This window comes from Tachyglossus aculeatus, chromosome 1 (genome assembly GCF_015852505.1).
Source record: "Tachyglossus aculeatus isolate mTacAcu1 chromosome 1, mTacAcu1.pri, whole genome shotgun sequence".
Classification (NCBI taxonomy): domain Eukaryota; kingdom Metazoa; phylum Chordata; class Mammalia; order Monotremata; family Tachyglossidae; genus Tachyglossus; species Tachyglossus aculeatus.
Window position 1 is genome coordinate 84,828,410 of NC_052066.1, and position 19,379 is coordinate 84,847,788.

At 45.0% G+C, this 19,379-nt stretch overlaps 2 protein-coding genes across 3 annotated transcripts in view; one reads left to right on the top strand and one right to left on the bottom strand.

Moving 5' to 3' along the window:
* MRPS22 (mitochondrial ribosomal protein S22) overlaps positions 1 to 17,784 on the top strand; it is a 34,051-nt gene extending 16,267 nt beyond the window's left edge. Inside the window, exons 3-8 of the mRNA XM_038749886.1 lie at positions 2,610 to 2,774; positions 6,954 to 7,097; positions 9,279 to 9,362; positions 10,997 to 11,142; positions 14,853 to 14,961; positions 17,562 to 17,784. Coding sequence (XP_038605814.1) covers positions 2,610 to 2,774; positions 6,954 to 7,097; positions 9,279 to 9,362; positions 10,997 to 11,142; positions 14,853 to 14,961; positions 17,562 to 17,657 — 744 coding nt within the window. The 3' untranslated portion in view covers positions 17,658 to 17,784. The remainder of the gene's footprint in view (positions 1 to 2,609; positions 2,775 to 6,953; positions 7,098 to 9,278; positions 9,363 to 10,996; positions 11,143 to 14,852; positions 14,962 to 17,561) is intronic.
* Positions 17,785 to 18,454: 670 nt separating this feature from the next.
* Positions 18,455 to 19,379, bottom strand: part of COPB2 (COPI coat complex subunit beta 2) — a 30,803-nt gene continuing 29,878 nt past the window's right edge. For both annotated transcript variants that reach the window (XM_038764631.1, XM_038764547.1), the window contains one exon: positions 18,455 to 18,882. In XM_038764631.1, the coding sequence (XP_038620559.1) occupies positions 18,787 to 18,882 (96 nt within the window). In that variant the 3' untranslated portion in view covers positions 18,455 to 18,786. The remainder of the gene's footprint in view (positions 18,883 to 19,379) is intronic.

A 19,379-nucleotide genomic window follows, 5' to 3' on the forward strand; every position in this document is an offset into this window, starting at 1 on the left:
AAGAAGGACCCCAGGAAATCTTTCAATAGGACTATGTGATGGCAGCCTCAAGGCTAGTGGAAAGGCACAGGAGTGGGAATTCTCGATCCGATTTGAGTCAGAGCGGGCAAATCCTTTAACACCCCAGTCTTCTCATCTATACAATGTAGACAGATTAGTCGGCCCCATGTGATACACAGAGACTTGTATCTACCCCAGCGCTTAGCGTGTATAAAGTGCTTCATAAAGCATCATTAGTAACATTGATTTCCAAGCTTGAAAGTCAGTTGGACCCAGTCTCCTCATCTATAAAATGTAGAGAAATTAATCAGCCCCATGTGATACCCAGAGACTTGTATCTATCCCAGCGCTTAGCTGTGTATAAAGTGCTTCATAAAGCATTACTAGTAATATTGATTTCCGAGCTTGAAGGTCACTAGGGCTGTTCTTGCCTTCAGCTTGATTCGCTCTGCGGAAAAAATCTTCCAAAGTGACTTTTTAACGATGCTCTCTCTTCCTCATACCACGCGACTGAGTGTTTTCTCTAAAAAGGAGCAAGTGGAAGAGCAGAACATCCCGGACAGAGCTGCAGAGGATGGAAAGAGGGACCTCTTTGAATGGAGCTGCTGTAGCAGTCACTTCTTTCCCCTCAGACCTGGCTGAGATGTATAGTTATCAATCAATCAATCAATCGTATTTATTGAGCGCTTACTGTGTGCAGAGCACTGCAAGTTGGCAACATATAGAGACGGTCCCTACCCAACAGTGGGCTCACAGTCTTATCATCCACCAAATGTCCTCAAGAAAATGTTCTACAGCTCTGAGTCAGATGCTCCATATCCTAGACGAGTCTTGAGAGCCAAAAAATCCAGTCATTTAATCCGTAGTATCGGTTGAGCAACTACTGTGCCGAATTCAATATTTTTAAAAAGGATTCTCTACTTAAATGTGTCCTTCAGACGTGTTGTAGCGAAAGTTTGGATAGCAGGAACAGAATGCCAACCTTTTCTAGGCCCAGGCTCCCTTCATCTTCTAGTCCTTGATCTAGGGTGCCAGTCACGTAAAATGGCAAATGTTAACCACGGGCGAACTGGAATTATGGAAACTGTGATTATTCTGCTTTGGAAGGGACCGTGGGACGTGACCGCAAAATCAAAAATTGCATTTCATCCTTCTCTTGCCTTACGTAAAACCCAGTGGCTGCCTGGGAATTTCAGATTTCTTCCTTCTTCTTCAGTTGTATTTATTGAGCGCTTACTGTGTGCAGAGCACTGGACTAAGCGCTTGGGAAGGACAAGTTGGCAACATCTAGAGACGGTCCCTACCCAACAACAGGTTTACAGTCTAGAAGGGGGAGACGGACAACAACACAAAACATGTGGACGGGTGTCAAAGTCATTCATTCATTCAATCGTATTTATTGAGCGCTTACTGTGTGCAGAGCACTGGAATAAGCACTTGGGAAGTACACGTTGGCAACCTATAGAGACGGTCCCTACCCAACAACGGGCTCACAGTCTAGAAGCGGGAGACAGACAACAACACAAAACATGTGGACGGGTGTCAAAGTCATTCATTCATTGATTCAATCGTACTTATTGAGCGCTTACTGTGTGCTGATCACTGGACTAAGCGCTTGGGAAGTACAAGTTGGCAACATATAGAGACGGTCCCTACCCAACAACGGGCTCACCGTCTAGGGGGAGATGGACAACAACACAAAACGTGGACGGGTGTCAAAGTCATTCATTCATTCATTCAATCGTATTTATTGAGCGCTTACTGTGTGCAGAGCACTGGACTAAGCGCTTGGGAAGGACAAGTTGGCAACATCTAGAGACGGTCCCTACCCAACAGTGGGCTCACAGTCTAGAAGGGGGAGACGGACAACAACACAAAACACGTGGACGGGTGTCAAAGTCATTCATTCATTCATTCAATCGTATTTATTGAGCGCTTACTGTGTGCAGAGCACTGTACTGAGCGCTTGGGAAGGACAAGTTGGCAACATCTAGAGACGGTCCCTACCCAACAGCGGGCTCACAGTCTAGAAGGGGGAGATGGACAACAACACAAAATGTGGACGGGTGTCAAAGTCATTCATTCATTCATTCAATCGTATTTATTGAGCGCTTACTGTGTGCAGAGCACTGGACTAAGCGCTTGGGAAGGACAAGTTGGCAACATCTAGAGACGGTCCCTACCCAACAGTGGGCTCACAGTCTAGAAGGGGGAGACGGACAACAACACAAAACACGTGGACGGGTGTCAAAGTCATTCATTCATTCATTCAATCGTATTTATTGAGCGCTTACTGTGTGCAGAGCACTGTACTGAGCGCTTGGGAAGGACAAGTTGGCAACATCTAGAGACGGTCCCTACCCAACAGCGGGCTCACAGTCTAGAAGGGGGAGACAGACAAAACACATTAACAAGATTAAGTAGAATAAATAGGTACAAATAAAATAAGTAAATAGAGTAATAAATGCGTACAAACATATATACAGGTGCTGTGGGGAGCAATTCGTAGTATAAGGAGCTAAACGACGGCTTGTTTAGATCACCCAATATCAACGTCCATTTCCTTTAGTGTGAACACTTGGTTGAGGGAGCAAAATTTTCTTTTGCAGGCCACAGCAAAGGCTATGGAAGCCGCCAGACAACGCTTAAAAATGCCTCCGGTACTGAAGGAACGAGAGCCAATAAATGATATTTTAGCGGAGGATAAGATCCTCGAAGGCACCGAGACCGCCAAGTATGTGTTTACTGACCTAACGTTCGGCACGCCACACCGTGTGAGTACATCGCCGCGGCAGGTCCTGACGGCCTCAACTTGAGGCAAAAGGAAAATTTAAACTTAGCCCCCAACAAAGTGGCGGGTGAAGCGTGTTTAAGGAGTGGATGAATTCCCGGTGGTTGGGGAATTACGTTCTGGGGCTCTCTGGTGAAGGCCATCATCATCATCAGTCGTATTTATTGAGCGCTTACTATGTGCAGAGCACCGTACTAAGCGCTTATGGTTGTCAGCATTTGGAAACTTTATATTCACGGTGAAGCTGGAGATTTTTAAAGATGTATCTACGGTAGGCTCTAAGGGCGTTGCTAAAATAACCAAAATCTTCTGGAGAGCAGTTGAACCTTTTTCCCCCCGCTCTCTCGTTTGACACGGGCTTCTGAAACCGCAAAGGCGCCGTCTTCAAAGCCTTAAAAAATGAAAAGCTCATCAGCTGCTAAATTTCTGAGTTGGTAAAGTATTGAAAAGTAGAATTAGCCTCCAAATCCTCCATAATAGTATAGCTTAGACAGCGTGTAATTTACAAATAAGGAGCTAACGCTGGCTCCGCCGCTTGTCTGCTGTGTGGTCTGGAGCAAGTCGCTTAAGCTCTCTGTGCCTGTTGTGTCGTCCGTAAAATGGGGATTAAGACCGTGAGCCCACTTTGGGACCCGGATCGTGCTTGTATCCGCCCCAGAATTTACTACTGTGCCTGACATAAGAGTAAAGCGCTTAACAGATACCATTTTTTTAAAAAAAAAAGAGACCAAGGATGAGATTTGCAACGTGAAGAAAAATAACCGTAAGATGTCTTGAAGCTCTTTGAACATGTTGGCGCGCATTCTAGAGCCACATGTCCTGCTGTCGTTTTTGGTAGGTGAACCTACAGCAAAATCTCCTATTTCCTTAATTTCCTGCTGTCGTTTTTGGTAGGTGAACCTACGGCAAAATCTCCTATTTCCTTAATTTTTTTTGTTAAATTGTTAAATCTTTTGCTGATCTCCCGCATCCCACGTTGAACGGGGACCGAGCGTCCACCTCTACCATCTTGTATTTGTCACAGTGCCTGGCACTTGATGCGTAACAGATACCGGTTATTTGTCTTTATCATTATTCAAGGACAAAAAAAATAATGTTTGGTTTTCCTGACCCGGGGTCACTTCGAATGGTCCTGAGAGCAAGAGCCAAGGACAAGAGCCATCCGCAGCAGCAGTTTCTTCTAGGTCTCTCAGCCGTTGCTCCCAGGCTCCAACTTGTTCAATCAATCAATCAATCAATCAATCGTATTTATTGAGCGCTTACTATGTGCAGGGCACTGTACTAAGCCCTTGGGAAGTACAAATTGGCAACACATAGAGACAGTCCCTCCCCAACAGTGGGCTCACAGTCTAAAAGGGGGAGACAGAGAACAGAACCAAACATACCAACAAAATAAAATAAATAGGATAGAAATGTACAAGTAAAATAAATAAATAAATAGAGTAATAAATATGTACAACCATATATACATATATACAGGTGCTGTGGGGAAGGGAAGGAGGTAAGATGGGGGGATGGAGAGGGGGACGAGGGGGAGAGGAAGGAAGGGGCTCAGTTAAATGCCGCTACAGACTGTAAGCCGCTTGTGGACAGCGGATGTTTCGCCAACTTGTACTTCCCAAGCGCTTAGTACAGTGCTCTGCACACAGTAAGCGCTCAATAAATATGATTGATTGATTGACAGACAGGAAACATGCCTACAGACTCAGCCGTACTCTCCCAAGCGCTTAACGCAGTGCTCCGCACACAGTAGGAACTCAATAAATACCACTGATAGACAGGGATCCCCCTGTTTAGGGCATTCTGCTTTTAACACTTCTTTGCAATATTATTAGCGAACGTCGACAATTTTTATAATGCTTTCCGACTTGAGCGCGATACCCCAGTTTTGCAGCCCGGGCAGAGTTTTCCGCAGTTTCGTTCCGTCACTTAATAATAATAATAATAATGGCATTTGTTAAGCGCTTGCTATGTGCAGAGCACTGTTCTATGCGCTGGGGGGGATACAAGGTGATCAAGCTGTCCCACGTGGGGCTCACGGTCTTAATCCCCATTTTACAGACGAGGGAACTGAGGCTCAGAGAAGTTAAGTGACTTGCCCAAGGTCACACAGGAGACGTGGCGGAGCCGGGATTCGAACCCATGACCTCTGACTCCAAAGCCTGGGCTCTTCCCACTGAGCCACGCTGCCGTCACTTCTTCCCCTTCCCTCCACCGTGACGTCCCCTCGGGCCTCCTGAAACGTAGGGCTTACGTTCCTTATAAATCTCACCATTATTGTACGTCCAGCCTGATTTGCTCGTATCTACCCCACTTTGAAAATTAAGTATTTGCAGAAGTGAAAAAAATCTACTCCATCGCATGTAATTGTGTGCCCAAACTAAGTGATTAAATGATTAGATTTAAAATCTATGTTAAGGCAAACTGAATTATTACTTCCCAAGCGCTTAGTAGAGTGCCCGGCACATATAGGTGCTTAACAAATAGCACAGTTATTATCAAGTACATTTCCTGTGTACTGAGCTCTGTACTAAGCGCCTGGGAGAATCCGCATTCTCTGCCCAAAATCAGTCTATGTTTGTACATATTTATTACTCTATTTATTTTACTTGTACATATCTATTCTTTTTATTTTATTTGGTTAGTATGTTTGGTTTTGTTCTCTGTCTCCCCCTTTTAGACTGTGAGCCCACTGATGGGTAGGGACCGTCTCTATATGTTGCCAACTTGTACTTCCCAAGCGCTTAGTACAGTGCTCTGCACATAGTAAGCGCTCAATAAATACGATTGATGATGATGATGATGACACAGCTATTTATTCCAGTATCACATTCATTCATTCGTTCATTCAATTGTATTTATTGAGCGCTTACTGTGTGCAGAGCACCGTACTAAGCGCTTGGGAAGTAAAAGTTGGCAACATAGAGAGATGGTCCCTACCCATCAGTGGGCTCACAGTCTAGGAGTCTCCAGTCCAATCAATCAATCAATCAATCGTATTTATTGAGCGCTTACTGTGTGCAGAGCACTGTACTAAGCGCTTGGGAAGTACAAGTTGGCAACATATAGAGACGGTCCCTACCCAACAGTGGGCTCACAGTCTAAAAGATAAGTCCAGATAAATGTAAAGACCAGTCCCTTTTCCCTAACATCGACCTATCCAAAACACACATTTTGGTAAAAACTTCTTGTACTCTGACACGAAAAGATAAATTAAAAGCCAGTTTTAATGGTTCTCTTCTCCACTTGGCAGTAAATAAAAAATGTGAGCTCTCCAGTCTTGTAAATTATCTTCTTGCTGAATTGGACGTGAAAGATCCAGCGCATAAGAACAGTGCTTGGCACATAGTTAAGCGCTTAGCAGATACCATCATTATTATTATAATTCAGTTTGCCTTAATATAGATTTTAAATCTAATCATTTAATCACTTAGTTTGAGCACATAATTACATGTGATGGAGTAGATTTTCTTCACTTCTGGAAATACTTAATTTTCAGTGTTATCTTTGCTGATTGATTCTGCAACAACACTTGTATTTTATCACTTTTAATATTTGTGTTGCTTTACTCCTTTTTTTAAATCTTGAATGTGCTAATGAGCTTTATGTGCTTTCACATGGGAAACCACTTCATTTAGCACTCCTGGTACCCAGTGTTTCCAATTAAAAGCACAATCTGGGGTGGATCAGTACAGTAGGTTTTATGTTAAAGGAAAATTATATTTCTGTAAATCGAAGTGACAGCGGTAATCACAAAAAACCTCTCTCTTTCTCACAGTCTTAATTCCTCTCCTTGCCGTCCCACTTGCCAGAAGTGTTTAAAAAGGACTTTTCCTCCATTTCCAAAAGTCAGTTATCCTTAGGCTTCCGTACATCACAGTATTAGTCCCAGAAGAAAAACGAAATTCTGCCATGTCTTTATAACACAGTAGTGTTTTTTTTTTAATAGTACAGATAATAATAATAATAATAATAATGGCATTTATTAAGCACTTGCTATGTGCAAAGCACTGTTCTAAGCGCTGGCTAACTGCATTTTATTCATTTAAAGTATACCTTTTACATTATTGGTAACAAAGTGCTTTAGTAATGGGATCTAATGGGACAGTGGAACTAAAAATAATCCACAGTGTTCATTCTTGATTACGCGGCTCCGTTGCAGGAGCGGTTCATCGTAGTGCGAGAACCAAGTGGGACGTTACGCAAAGCCACCTGGGAAGAACGGGACCGGATGATACAGATCTATTTTCCAAAAGAAGGGCGTAAAGTTTTTCCGCCGGTCCTATTCAAAGACGAAAACCTTAGGGTAAGAAAACTTTTGATTATGGTCTGACTGCATTTTACTTGTACATATCTATTCTATTTATTTTATTTTGTTAGTATGTTTGGTTTATGTTGTCTGTCTCCCCCTTCTAGACTGTGAGCCCACTGTTGGGTAGGGACCGTCTCTATATGTCGCCAATTTGTACTTCCCAAGCGCTTCGTACAGTGCTCTGCACACAGTAAGCGCTCAATAAATACGATTGATTGATTCCATTGTACAGTGGAGTTTAGGAGGGGTTTCAGTGTGTGTGGCCAAACTTTTTGACCTGCTGATTACAAGGAGTTTATGCGACGTTCGGATTACAGAGAAGTCAAAACGTGTCCGTCCATCATAGTGCCCACTGTTGTGACTTCAGCCCTTCCCCAAGAAAAGGGCAACGATCTGAGGATTTGAGGATTGTGGCCGAGAAGAAAGAACACAGACCCAGGGTTCAGGGGTCCTTGTTCATTCATTGTCATATTTATTGAGCGCTTACTGTGTGCAGAGCACCATACTAAGCGCTTGGGAAGTACAAGTTGGCAACATATAAAGACGGTCCCCACCCAACAACGGGCTCTAGAAGGAAGAGACAGACAACAAAGCAAAACATGTAGACCGGTTTTAGACTGTGAGCCCACTGTTGGGTAGGGACTGTCTCTATATGTTGCCAAATTGTACTTCCCAAGCGCTTAGTGCAGTGCTCTGCACACAGTGAGCGCTCAATAAATACGATTGATGATGATGATGACCGGTTCTAATGTCATCTCCAGCACTAGCCTGCTTTGTGGCCTAGGGCAAGTCCCTTGAATGCTCGTCGTGGGCAGGAAAAGTGTCTTATACTGTACTGTCCCAGGCACTAAGTACAGTGCTCGGCACAGCGCTCAACAAACTGTGCCCGCCCAGGCACTAAGAACAGTGCTACAGTGCTCTGCACAGCACTCGATAAATACGATTGGTCGTGGGTTCAAATCCCGGCTCCGCCCACTGTCAGCTGTGTGACTTGGGGCAAGTCACTTAACTTCTCGGAGCCTCAGTTCCCTCATCTGCCAAACGGGGATGAAGACCGTGAGCCCCCCGTGGGACAACCTGATCACCTTGTAACCCCCCAGTGCTTAGAACAGTGCCTTGCACCTAGTAAGCGCTTAATAAATGCTATCATTACTATTGACTGACTTCTAGACTGTGAGCCCACTCTATTCTAGACTGTGAGCCCACTGTTCGATAGGGACCGTCTCTATGCGTCGCCAATTTGTACTTCCCAAGCGCTTAGTCCAGTGCTCTGCACACAGTAAGCGCTCAATAAATACAATTGATTGATTGATTGACTGCTCTGTGCCTCCGTTTCCTCATCGGGGAAATCGGGATCCAATACCCGTTCTTCCTCCCCATTAGACGGTGAGCCTCTTGAAGGACAGGGTCTGTGTCTGATATGCGCGCACACACACACACACACACAGTGCTATGGTGCTTAGCACATAGTAAGTGCGTATTAGCACAATTGTTACTGGACACAGAGCACCAGGCGAGGTGCTTAGAAGAATACATGGTCAGATTGGCGTAGGAAAGGACCATCTTCTAGCCTGCGAGCCCACTGTTGGGTGGGGACCGTCTCTATACGTCGCCACCTTGTACTTCCCAAGCGCTTAGTACGGTGCTCTGCACACGGTAAGCGCTCAATAAATACGATTAATCAAGCCAGAAGCCTTTCTCTTCTGAGCCAGAATAGCCGAGCTTCTCCCCCCGAGCGCCGGGGGTGAGAAAAATCGTCCTCGGCAGCCAGCTTAGTGCGAACACCCAGGGGGCTTCCATTTTCTCCGGCGTATTTCCCCGAGTCCCCGCGATGCTCTCTCACAACCTCCCAGTCTCTCTCCTCGGCCAGGGAGAGAGATTGGCGGGCCCAAATTCCCGGAAAGCCTGGTCAGCCTTGCCGCCGTTTCTAGAAAATCGGGGCGCCCGTAGGTCTGTTGGCTCAAATAGGGCGCCCGCTTAGCAGGTGAGAGGTAGCGGGATCGATGCCCGCGTTCCCCACATTTTCCAGCGCTTAGAACGGTGCTCTGCCCGTAGTGAACGCTTCACAAATGCCCGTATTATTATTATTATTATTATTAAACATCTAAGTTGGATCTCGTGTGACTCTGTTGTGTTCCAGACCTTGCGTGACTCTGCGTCTGTTGTGTGTTTCAGGCAGTGTTCAGTCAAGACCGTCACGAAGATGTCCTTAATCTCTGCGTGGCCCAGTTCGAGCCGGACTCGGGCGAGTATATTAAAGTGAGTGTTCAGCCCCTCCGGAAGGGTCCGAAATGGGGGCTCCCGAGGTGGGCTTCAAAGGCGATTATGGGACTCGGAGCGAGCTGACTTCATTAGCTGTAACTCTGAATCAGCGTCCTGTACCTTGTGGCTGTTGGGAAAAAAACACGTGAACGGCAGGATTTCCAAAGTACTGAAATCAGGAATTTTTAAAAAAGAACGTAAGTTAATTCGGGGTCATAGAGGTAATCTTTGAAGTAGAGAAGAAAGTGTTGGCATCCTCCAGTGCCCTGCTCTGCCATCATTTAATTATCTCTGCAGGTTACGTCCTTACGCATCTCCCCCTCCCCACAGCACCTGTATATATGTTTGTATGTATTTCTTACTCCGTTTTATTTGTACATATTTATTCTGTTTATTTTATTTTGTCAATATGTTTTGTTCTCTGTCTCCCCTTTCTAGACTGTGAGCCCGCTGCTGGGTAGGGACCCTCTCTAGATGTTGCCGACTTGTACTTCCCAAGCGCTTAGTACAGTGCTCTGCACACAGTAAGCGCTCAATAAGTGCGATTGAATGAATGAATGATGCATGCCTCTGTAGTTTTACAAATTCAGTTCCTCGTGACCTAAATGTCCTCCCTCTGGCCTAAATTCCCCCTGTCCCATGTAAGCTTCATTTTGAAGGAAAGCCCTGTGGCTGACAAAGCTCTGAAACCAGCCATATCTCACTGTGATCCTCAGGTCTACATGTCATGGGTTCAAATCCCAGCTCCGCCACTTGTCTGCTGGGTGACCTTGGGCTAGTCACCTTACTTCTCTGTGCCTCAGTGGCCTCATCTTTAAAATGGGGTTTGAGATTGTGAGCCCCACGTGGGACGGGGACTGCGTCCAACCTGATTACCGTGTATCAGTCTCAGCGCTTAGAACAGTGCTTGGCACCTCGTAAGCGCTTAACAAATGCCATTATTATTATTATTGTTATCTGCCACTTGTCTGCTGGGTGACCTTGGGCTAGTTACCTTACTTCTCTGTGCCTCAGCTACCTCATCTTTAAAATGGGGTTTGAGATTGTGAGCCCCACGTGGGACGGGGACTGCGTCCAACCTGATTACCGTGTATCAGTCTCAGTGCTTAGAACAGTGCTTGGCACCTAGTAAGCGCTTAACAAATGCCATTATTATTATTATTACCTGCCACTTGTCTGCTGGGTGACCTTGGGCTAATCACCTTCCTTCTCTGTGCCTCAGTTACCTCGTCTTTAAAATGGGGTTGGAGATTGTGAGCCCCACGTGGGACAGGGACTGTGTCCAACGTGATTACCGTGTATCAGTTTCAGCGCTTAAAACAGTGCTTGGCACCTAGTAAGTGCTTAACAAATGCCATTATTAATTATTATTATTATTATTATTATTATTATTATTATTATTATATAGAAGACTTAATTCCTATCAATTAATATTGCTCGAATCTTTACCGTGTGCTCAGTGCTGAACCAAGAGGTTTAATGGGTTAGGGATGCTGCCTCTTTTCCACGGTCTCAGTGGTAAAAACCAGTCGAGATAATACATTTTATCCAAATATTTCTCAAGTATCGTTTTCTTTGATCCCGGCTCCGTGGTTCATCGAACGCTTTTTTTTTTTTTTAATCATGGGTAGGTGCATCATCAGACCTACGAAGATATTGAAAAACGGAGCAAATACGACCTCTTACGTTCCACAAGACACTTTGGTGGGATGGTATGGTATCTGGTAAATAAGAAGACGATAGACGGTTTGCTCATTGACCAGATCCAGAGAGATTTGTAAGTATTTATGTTCTAGTGAGTGATTTTTTTTTTTTTATATCTTTTTGACAGACAACCGTCAATCCGAATTTTAAACTACCTTTTAAATACTGCAGAAGTGTTAGTGTCGATTTCTTAGACCACTTAGGAGACCGTGGGAGAGGCCAGTACCGGCTTAGAAGCAGCGTGGCTCAGTGGAAAGAGCCCGGGCTTTGGAGCCAGAGGTCATGGGTTCAAATCCCAGCTCTGCCACTTGTCAGCTGTGTGACTTTGGGCAAGTCACTTCACTTCTCTGGGCCTCAGTTACCTCATCTGGAAAATGGGGATTAAGACTGTGAGCGCCCTGTGGGACACCCTGATCACCTTGTAACCTCCCCAGCACTTAGAACAGTGCCTTGCACTTAGTAAGCGCTTAATAAATGCCATCATTATTATTATTATTATTATTATTAGAATAATGGTCCATCTGTTAGTCTGAGCATCCTGTTTCCTTTGTCGGAGACAGAATGCCGGGCTGGAAAGACCACCGGTAAACCGAGTCACCATCCACAGGTTGGCGCATGCCTTCCACACCGTGACATGCCCCATGAAAAAAGGCCGAGGGCTTTGCAGTCAGTAGGTGAAGGGAACGGATCCTGAGGGGGAAGCGTGGAGGTTACTGACGTTTTAGAGTCCAGAAGTCTTTTCCTTTCTCTTCCAACTTGTTTTACTTCGTGAGTGCTTCCCATTCAAGTCACTCCTATTATGCGTTGCCTAAATTGGAAAAAAACACTAATTGTTTTGGGGCCCAAGCGGGGGAAAACGAACCCAGGGGCCCAATGGCTCCCAGCTGCCTGCAGGAAACAGCATACCACATCTGAGTCAATCAATCAATTGTATTTATTGAGCGCTTACTGTGTGCAGAGCACTGTACTGAGCGCTTGGGAAGTACAAGTTGGCAACATAGTCCCTACCCAACAGTGGGCTCACAGTCTAAAATAATAATGGTCCCTTCCTTCCTCTCCCCCTCGTCCCCCTCTCCATCCCCCCATCTTACCTCCTTCCCTTCCCCACAGCACCTGTATATATGTATATATGTTTGTACATATTTATTACTCTATTTATTTGTTTTACTTGTACATATCTATTCTTTTTATTTTATTTGGTTAGTATGTTTGGTTTTGTTCTCTGTCTCCCCCTTTTAGACTGTGAGCCCACTGTTGGGTAGGGACTGTCTCTATATGTTGCCAATTTGTACTTCCCAAGCGCTTAGTACAGTGCTCTGCACATAGTAAGCGCTCAATAAATACGATTGATGATAAAAGGTCCTGGACTATGCTCTTGATAGTCCCCTGGGTAGGCACGTATCTGGTTGCAAGTCAGGGGCACTAACTGGCACTGATACTAGTCGTATCGGTCAAACACCCACCATGTGCTAAGCACTGTATTAAGCGCTGGGGCAGATACGAATCCATCGGGTCAGACACACTGCCTGTTCCACACCAGGCCCCCTTCTAGACTGTGAGCCCGCTGTTGGGTAGGGACCGTCTCTATATGTTGCCAACTTGGACTTCCCGAGCGCTCAGTACAGTGCTCTGCACACAGTAAGCGCTCAAGAAATACCATTGAATGAATGAAGGCCCACAGTCCAAGTAGGAGGGAGAACCGATACTTCCACAAGTGAGGAAACTGAGGTACAGATAAGTGACTTTTCCGAGGTCACATGGCAGGCAAGCAGCAGAGCTAATGTCACTGTAGATAGGTGATAGAATGTCGGCTGTCATTGAATAATAATAGAATAATAATTGTTATAATAATAATGTAATAATTGTGGTATTTGTTAAGCGCTTACTATGTGCCAGGCACTGTACTAAGCGCTGGGATGGATGCAGGCAGATCGAGATGGACACAGTCCCTGTCCCATGTGGTGCTCACGGTCTCAATCCCCATAGAGAAGCAGCGTGGCTCAGTGGAAAAGAGCTCAGGCTTTGGAGTCAGAAGTCATGGGTTCAAATCCCGGCTCCGCCACTTGTCAGCTGTGTGACTTTGGGCAAGTTACTTCACTTCTCTGGGCCTCAGTTCCCTCATCTGTAAAATGGGGATGAAAACTGTGAGCCCCACATGGGACAACCTGATCACCTTGTATCCCCCCCAGCGCTTAGAACAGTGCTTTGCACATAGTAAGCGCTTAATAAATGCCATTATTATTATTATTATTACTATTTTATTATTATTTGACAGCTGAGGTAAATAAGGCACAGAGAAGTGAAGTGATGTGCCCAAGGTCACACAGCAGACAAGTGGCAGAGCTGGAATTAGAACTCATGACCTGATTCCCAAGCCAGTGCTCTATCCACTATACCATCCTGCTTCTCCATGTTCTTATAACTGGCTAGCACATGTAAACATGTTAAGAGAAGCAGCGTGGCTCAGTGGAAAGAGCCCGGGCTTGAGGAGTCAGAGGTCCTGGGTTCAAATCCCAGCTCCACCACTTGTCAGCTGTGTGACTGGGCAAGTCACTTCACTTCTCTGGGCCTCAGTGACCTCATCTGTAAAATGGGGGTGAAGACTGCGAGCCCCCCCATGGGGACAACCTGATCACCTTGTAACCTCCCCAGCGCTTAACAAATGCCATTATTATTATTATTATTATTATGTAAGCACTCAGTCAACACCATTGTTTGGAGCTGAGGTTTTTTTTTCCCCCCTACCTGGGCCATTGACCATTTTTTGGTTACCAGGGGGAGAAAGCTTTTGACAAAACTTGAATTCTGATGCAGAGAGTCTCCTTAAACATTGGTAAGCGTGCCTAGCAAAATGCTTCCCCAAGTTCTTTAAGATGAGCAGCCTGCTGTCCCTGCTTCACCTGGCTGACCATCAAGGGCAGAACCCGCATATAAACGTGCGGACGGCTTTATTAGAGGTTCTTTCCAATTTAGGCGAAGGATATTTTTACTTGTACCTATCTATTCTATTTATTTTATTTTGTTTGTCTGGTTTTGTTCTCTGTCTCCCCCTTTTAGACTGTGAGCCCGCTGTTGGGTAGGGACCGTCTCTAGATGTTGCCAGCATGTACTTCCCAAGCGCTTAGTGCAGTGCTCTGCACACAGTAAGCGCTCAATAAATACGACTGATTGATTGATGTTAGGAGCGACTTGAGTGGGAAACACCCGTGGGGTGAACAAGTTGCAATGTAAAGGGAAGTACTTCTGCAATCTGAAACGCCGGTAATCTCAGCTGCCCGTTTATTTGACCTTTTTAGTATTCTTTGACGGAGGAATCGGGAAGGGAACGCTGGGTCCGGCCTCCGAATTGGTCTCCAAAATAATCGACTTTCTCTCCACCTACACATTCAGGGTAGAGGAGGGGTGGTTCTATAATGAACCACCACCGGCCTTCTAGACGGTGAGCCCGCTGTTGGGTAGGGACCGGCTCTCTATGTTGCCGACTTGTACTTCCCAAGCGCTTAGTCCAGTGCTCTGCACACAGTAAGCGCTCGATAAATACGATTGAGTGAGGGAATTGTGAGCAGGAGGGGTTGGCAGGGAGGAGAAGGTGTGGGCGAGGCCAGGGACAAACAATGGTTTTGCAGACCGATCGGGGCCAGCCTTTCATTCCTCATCCTTTGGGGTCCGAATCTTGGTTCCGCGCAAACCCATTTTTCAGTTAAGGTTATTGTCTAACGTCAACCTTGCATTTCGTTTTCAGTTGAGGTTATTGTCTAACGTCAACCTTGCATTTCGTTTCAGAGTGGATGATGCTTCCAGTTTAGTTCGACTCTATCACCTGCTGCATCCAGATGGCCAGTCGGCTAAAGAGGCTAAACAACAAGAAGCCCAGGGCCTGAATTTAATTAAGGTTGGATACTCTGCCTCATCTCTATTCATTCATTCATTAAACTGTATTTAGTGAGCACTGGACTAAGCGCTTGGGAAGTACAAGTTGGCAGCATAGAGAGACGGTCCCTACCCAACAGCGGGCTCACAGTCTAGAAGGGGGAGACAGACAACAAAACATACTAACAAAATAAATAGAATCAATACGTACAAATAAAATTTATCTCCTGATGGTGATCGGCGTTGTGTAAATAGTTGACATAGCTCCAAAATCACAAGTCTCATTTTTGAGCTCGTTTTAGTCATATAAGTCGGCACAAGTTTTTCTTGGTTTATGTTGAGAAACAGTCACTGAGGGTTTAATTATAGAACCACCCCTCCTCTACCCTGAATGAGCAGGTGGAGAGGAAGTTGGATTATTTTGGAGACGGATTCTGTCAGGCCCTTTAGTTTGTCTTTAAGAGTCTGTATCATCATCATCATCATCGATCGTATTTATTGAGCGCTTACTATGTGCAGAGCACTGTACTAAGCGCTTGGGAAGTGCAAATTGGCAACATATACAGTCCCTACCCAACAGTGGGCTCACAGTCTAAAAGGGGGAGATGGAGAACAAAACCAAACATACTAACAAAATAAAATAGAATAGATATGTACAAATAAAATAAATAAATAGAGTAATAAATATGTACAAACATATATACAGGTGCTGTGGGGAAGGGAAGGAGATAAGATTGGGGGGGATGGAGAGAGGGACGAGGGGGAGAGGAAGGAAGGGGTCATCAGTTCTTTTCAGCCTGCTCATGGATCCTTCAGCACAGTACTGCATTTTATGATAGTAGTAATTGTGGTGTTTAAGTGCTTACCCTGTGCCAAGCACTGGGGTAGATACAAGACCATCAGGTCCCCAGGATCAGAACGCAGGTCCTCCGCCTCTCGGGCCTGTGCTCTTTCTACAACACCACGCTGCTTTATACCAAGCGCTTAGTACAGTGCTGTGCACACAGTAAGCGCTCAATAAATATGATTGAATATACAGACGTTGCCTGCTGTGGTGGAGTTGGACTACACAAGACGCTAGTTGTCTGAAAGCGCTTAGTACAGTGCTGTGCACACAGTAAGCGCTCAATAAATACGATTGATTGATTGAAAATTTGATGCTTCCTTTAAAATCTCCTATTTACTGCCAGTGAGGAATGTTAAAGAGGGACAGTTGAGTTCATCTGTCTTGGGATCCTCAACTCTTCCCGGGTAGCACCTGGATTTCGGCACCGTAAATTTAGGAGGGAAGTAGTTGGTGGGGAAATTTCAATTTACAGCCCGTAGCCACGTGGTGACCAAGAAGCAGCTGGAGGAGCCATAGAAGAGGTTGTGGCCTTTCTCTAGTTTTAGTAAATCAGTGTCAACATCAGCGTTTGTGGCCTTCTAGGGAAGGCCGAGAGCCTGGATGTGCTGGCTAAACAGAGGATGGGAAGAGGGGCTGTTTAGGAGCATCTTCTAATCAATCAATGTCGTATTTATTGAGCGCTTACTGTGTGCGGAGCACGGTACTAAGCGCTTGGGAAGAACAAGTTGGCAACATATAGACTGTGAGCCTGTTGTTGGGTAGGGACCGTCTCTATATGTTGCCGACTTGTACTCCCCAAGCGCTTAGTGCTCCGCACGCAGTAAGCGCTCAATAAATACGACTGAACGAACAGTATCCTTCCCGGAATTGTTTTTATTAATCTTTAGGACAAAGAATAGAGTAAAATTTGGCGACGGGGAATGTATCTGTTTATTGTTATTGTACTCTCCCAAGTGCTTAGTACGGTGCTGAGCACACATTAACTGCTCAGTAAATACAACTGAATGAACGGATATATATTCATATCCTTGGGGTCCCTTTTTTAACTAAAGGGGCTAAAAATGGCACAAAGGCAGAATGGGTACATTTTGTTCATTCATTCATTCAATCCTATTCATTGAGCGCTTACTGTGTGCAGAGCACTGTACTAAGCGCTTGGGAAGTCAAGTTGGCAGCAGTACTCTAACTCCCTTCTTTTTAAATGCCCTGTCAGTAGCCTACTGTAGGGATTAGTGTGTTTCGGGTCTGTAAGTCAGGAGCACTGCCGTAGCCATTAGTGATGAAAAGTCTCAGTTCAAAAACTTGCTTAAGTTGACACTTCTTCATGGTGTGATTTTACATTTATAACTATTTTACCTGTGGGGTGGGGAATTCAGGGTCTCTCCTTAACTAAGAAGTCATCAAATTTAAATTTGAGCAGCTGAAAATCTTCGCTTTCTTGAATCTAAGGTGCTCCTTCAATAAAATGGTGGAGCTTTTGGATTATATTGTATTCTTCCTTTGAGTTGAAATGTGATTATCCATACCAGGATGTGAAGAGAGTTTGTCCTATTTGGAGAAGTTTTCTGGGATGGCATCTTCTAGACTGAGCCCGCTGTTGGGTAGGGACCGTCTCTATATGTTTCCAACTTGTACTTCCCAAGCGCTTAGTACAGTGCTCTGCACACAGTAAGCGCTCAATAAATACAACTGAATGAATGAATGAATAAAATACCCAGAACAACAACAACAAAAATGGAAGTATTGTTTTCATTTACAACCTTTCTTTCTAATAGGTATTTGCCAAAACCGAAGCCCAGAAAGGAGGATACATAGAGTTGACGCTACAGGCTTACCAAGAAGCATTCAACAGTCACGCTGCAGCTTCCTGAGCCGTCCTCGCCAAACTAACTGCAGCGCCGCTTTTTGATGTATTGTGAAAACCGTGGTGACATTTCAGTTGTAAAGAAAATTAATCCAAAACGTCTGCTAAAAAAGAATCAATTTTTTTTTCTAGCATCATGTCGTCTCTGATTTGAAAAGTAGAGAAATTTCTAGTTTGGAAACTGGGAACTATTTCATTGGGCATCACAAATTTACAGATTAACAGGGGTGGAGAAGAAACTTTGCTGCTCTGGGCAATTTATTGTAGATGAATGCGTCTAAAAATGGAAACCAGCCACTCAGGTGGCAGTAGAATAATAAGGGCATTTGTTAAGCACTTTTACTATGTGCAAAGCACTGTTCTAAGGGCTAGGGGGGATACAAGGTGATCAGGTTGTCCCACGTGGGGCTCCCGGTCAACATCCCCGTTTTACAGATGAGGGAACTGAGGCTCAGAGAAGTTGAGTGACTCGCCCAAGGTCACACAGCAGACATGTGGCAGAGCCAGGATTCGAACCCATGACCTCTGACTCCAAAGCCCGTGCTCTTTCCATTGAGCTCGAGTCTGTTGGAGGGGAAGGTTAGAGCTTCTTTGTTCTGTCACCAACTTATGACTTGACAAAGTGAGCCTCAAAATGCAACGCTCCAATCAATCAATGGTATTTATTGAGCAACTTACTATGTGCAAAGCACTGTATTAAATGTTTGGGAGAGTACAACAGAGTTAGGCACCATGTCCCCTGCCCCTAACAAGCTTACAGTCTAGGGCACACAAACATCCCTCCCCAAAAAAGGACAACACCAATCCATTTTACTTTTTATATAAACTGAATTAATTTTCAAAACGATCCACAGCAATTCCATAAAATAGTCTCAACTCGTGACAGTGCTCAAGAGGAAGGGGCGACACGTATAAAGAAAGTCATACTATTATACTCTTGCCAAGGAAAGAGACGAAAGCAACTGCGGCGTCCTCGTTTAGTTCGAAAGGTTTTATAAAGGGCCCGTGCAGCTTTGCAACGTGAAAAGCATCAGTTAAGAAAACGAACCAGTAACACATAACGATTGAACGCTGCACTGACATTAATGCGAGATTTCCTTCTACCTATAAAATCACCTCGTCCAGAGCAACGTTGTTCAGTCATCCAGGATATCTTCATCCAGATTGATATCCGTCGTGTCAATGTCTTCTAGATCCAGGTTATCTAAATCTTCATCCAAGTCAAGTAAATTCTGGAAAAGGAAGAGAGATGAGACGCGGCTTGCTCGTCCGTGTTACGAATAAAGCTTAGGGGCCATCCTGCCCAGGAAAAAGGGAATTTCCCTGTTAAAAAGGATGCCATTCCCGTTTAGTTCGCACAACAGCCCCCCGCTTACCTGTCACCAGCCTAACATTACAAGCAAGGGGGGGGAGGTTTAGCCCAGCTGATTCCCAGGGGCAAGGAAAAGCCACAACAGAAGCAAAAAGCAGCAAAGTCAGAACCTAGAAAACCACCCACTTCACTGGCCCAGGGAAATTTTCCCTCTACTTGTAAGCAACGAGTAGAAGGGGGAATGTCTTACTTTCCAACAGCCAAATTGTTGGAAGCGACGGCAGCGGCAAGCACATTAAACTGAACCACTGGTTAGAGGATGGCTTCCAAGACACGAAGCATGAAAAAGCTGAGCGATAGAGGTTATTTTGAGAATTTTTTTTTTTACAAGCTGTATAGAAGAGAGCCGAGCGATAG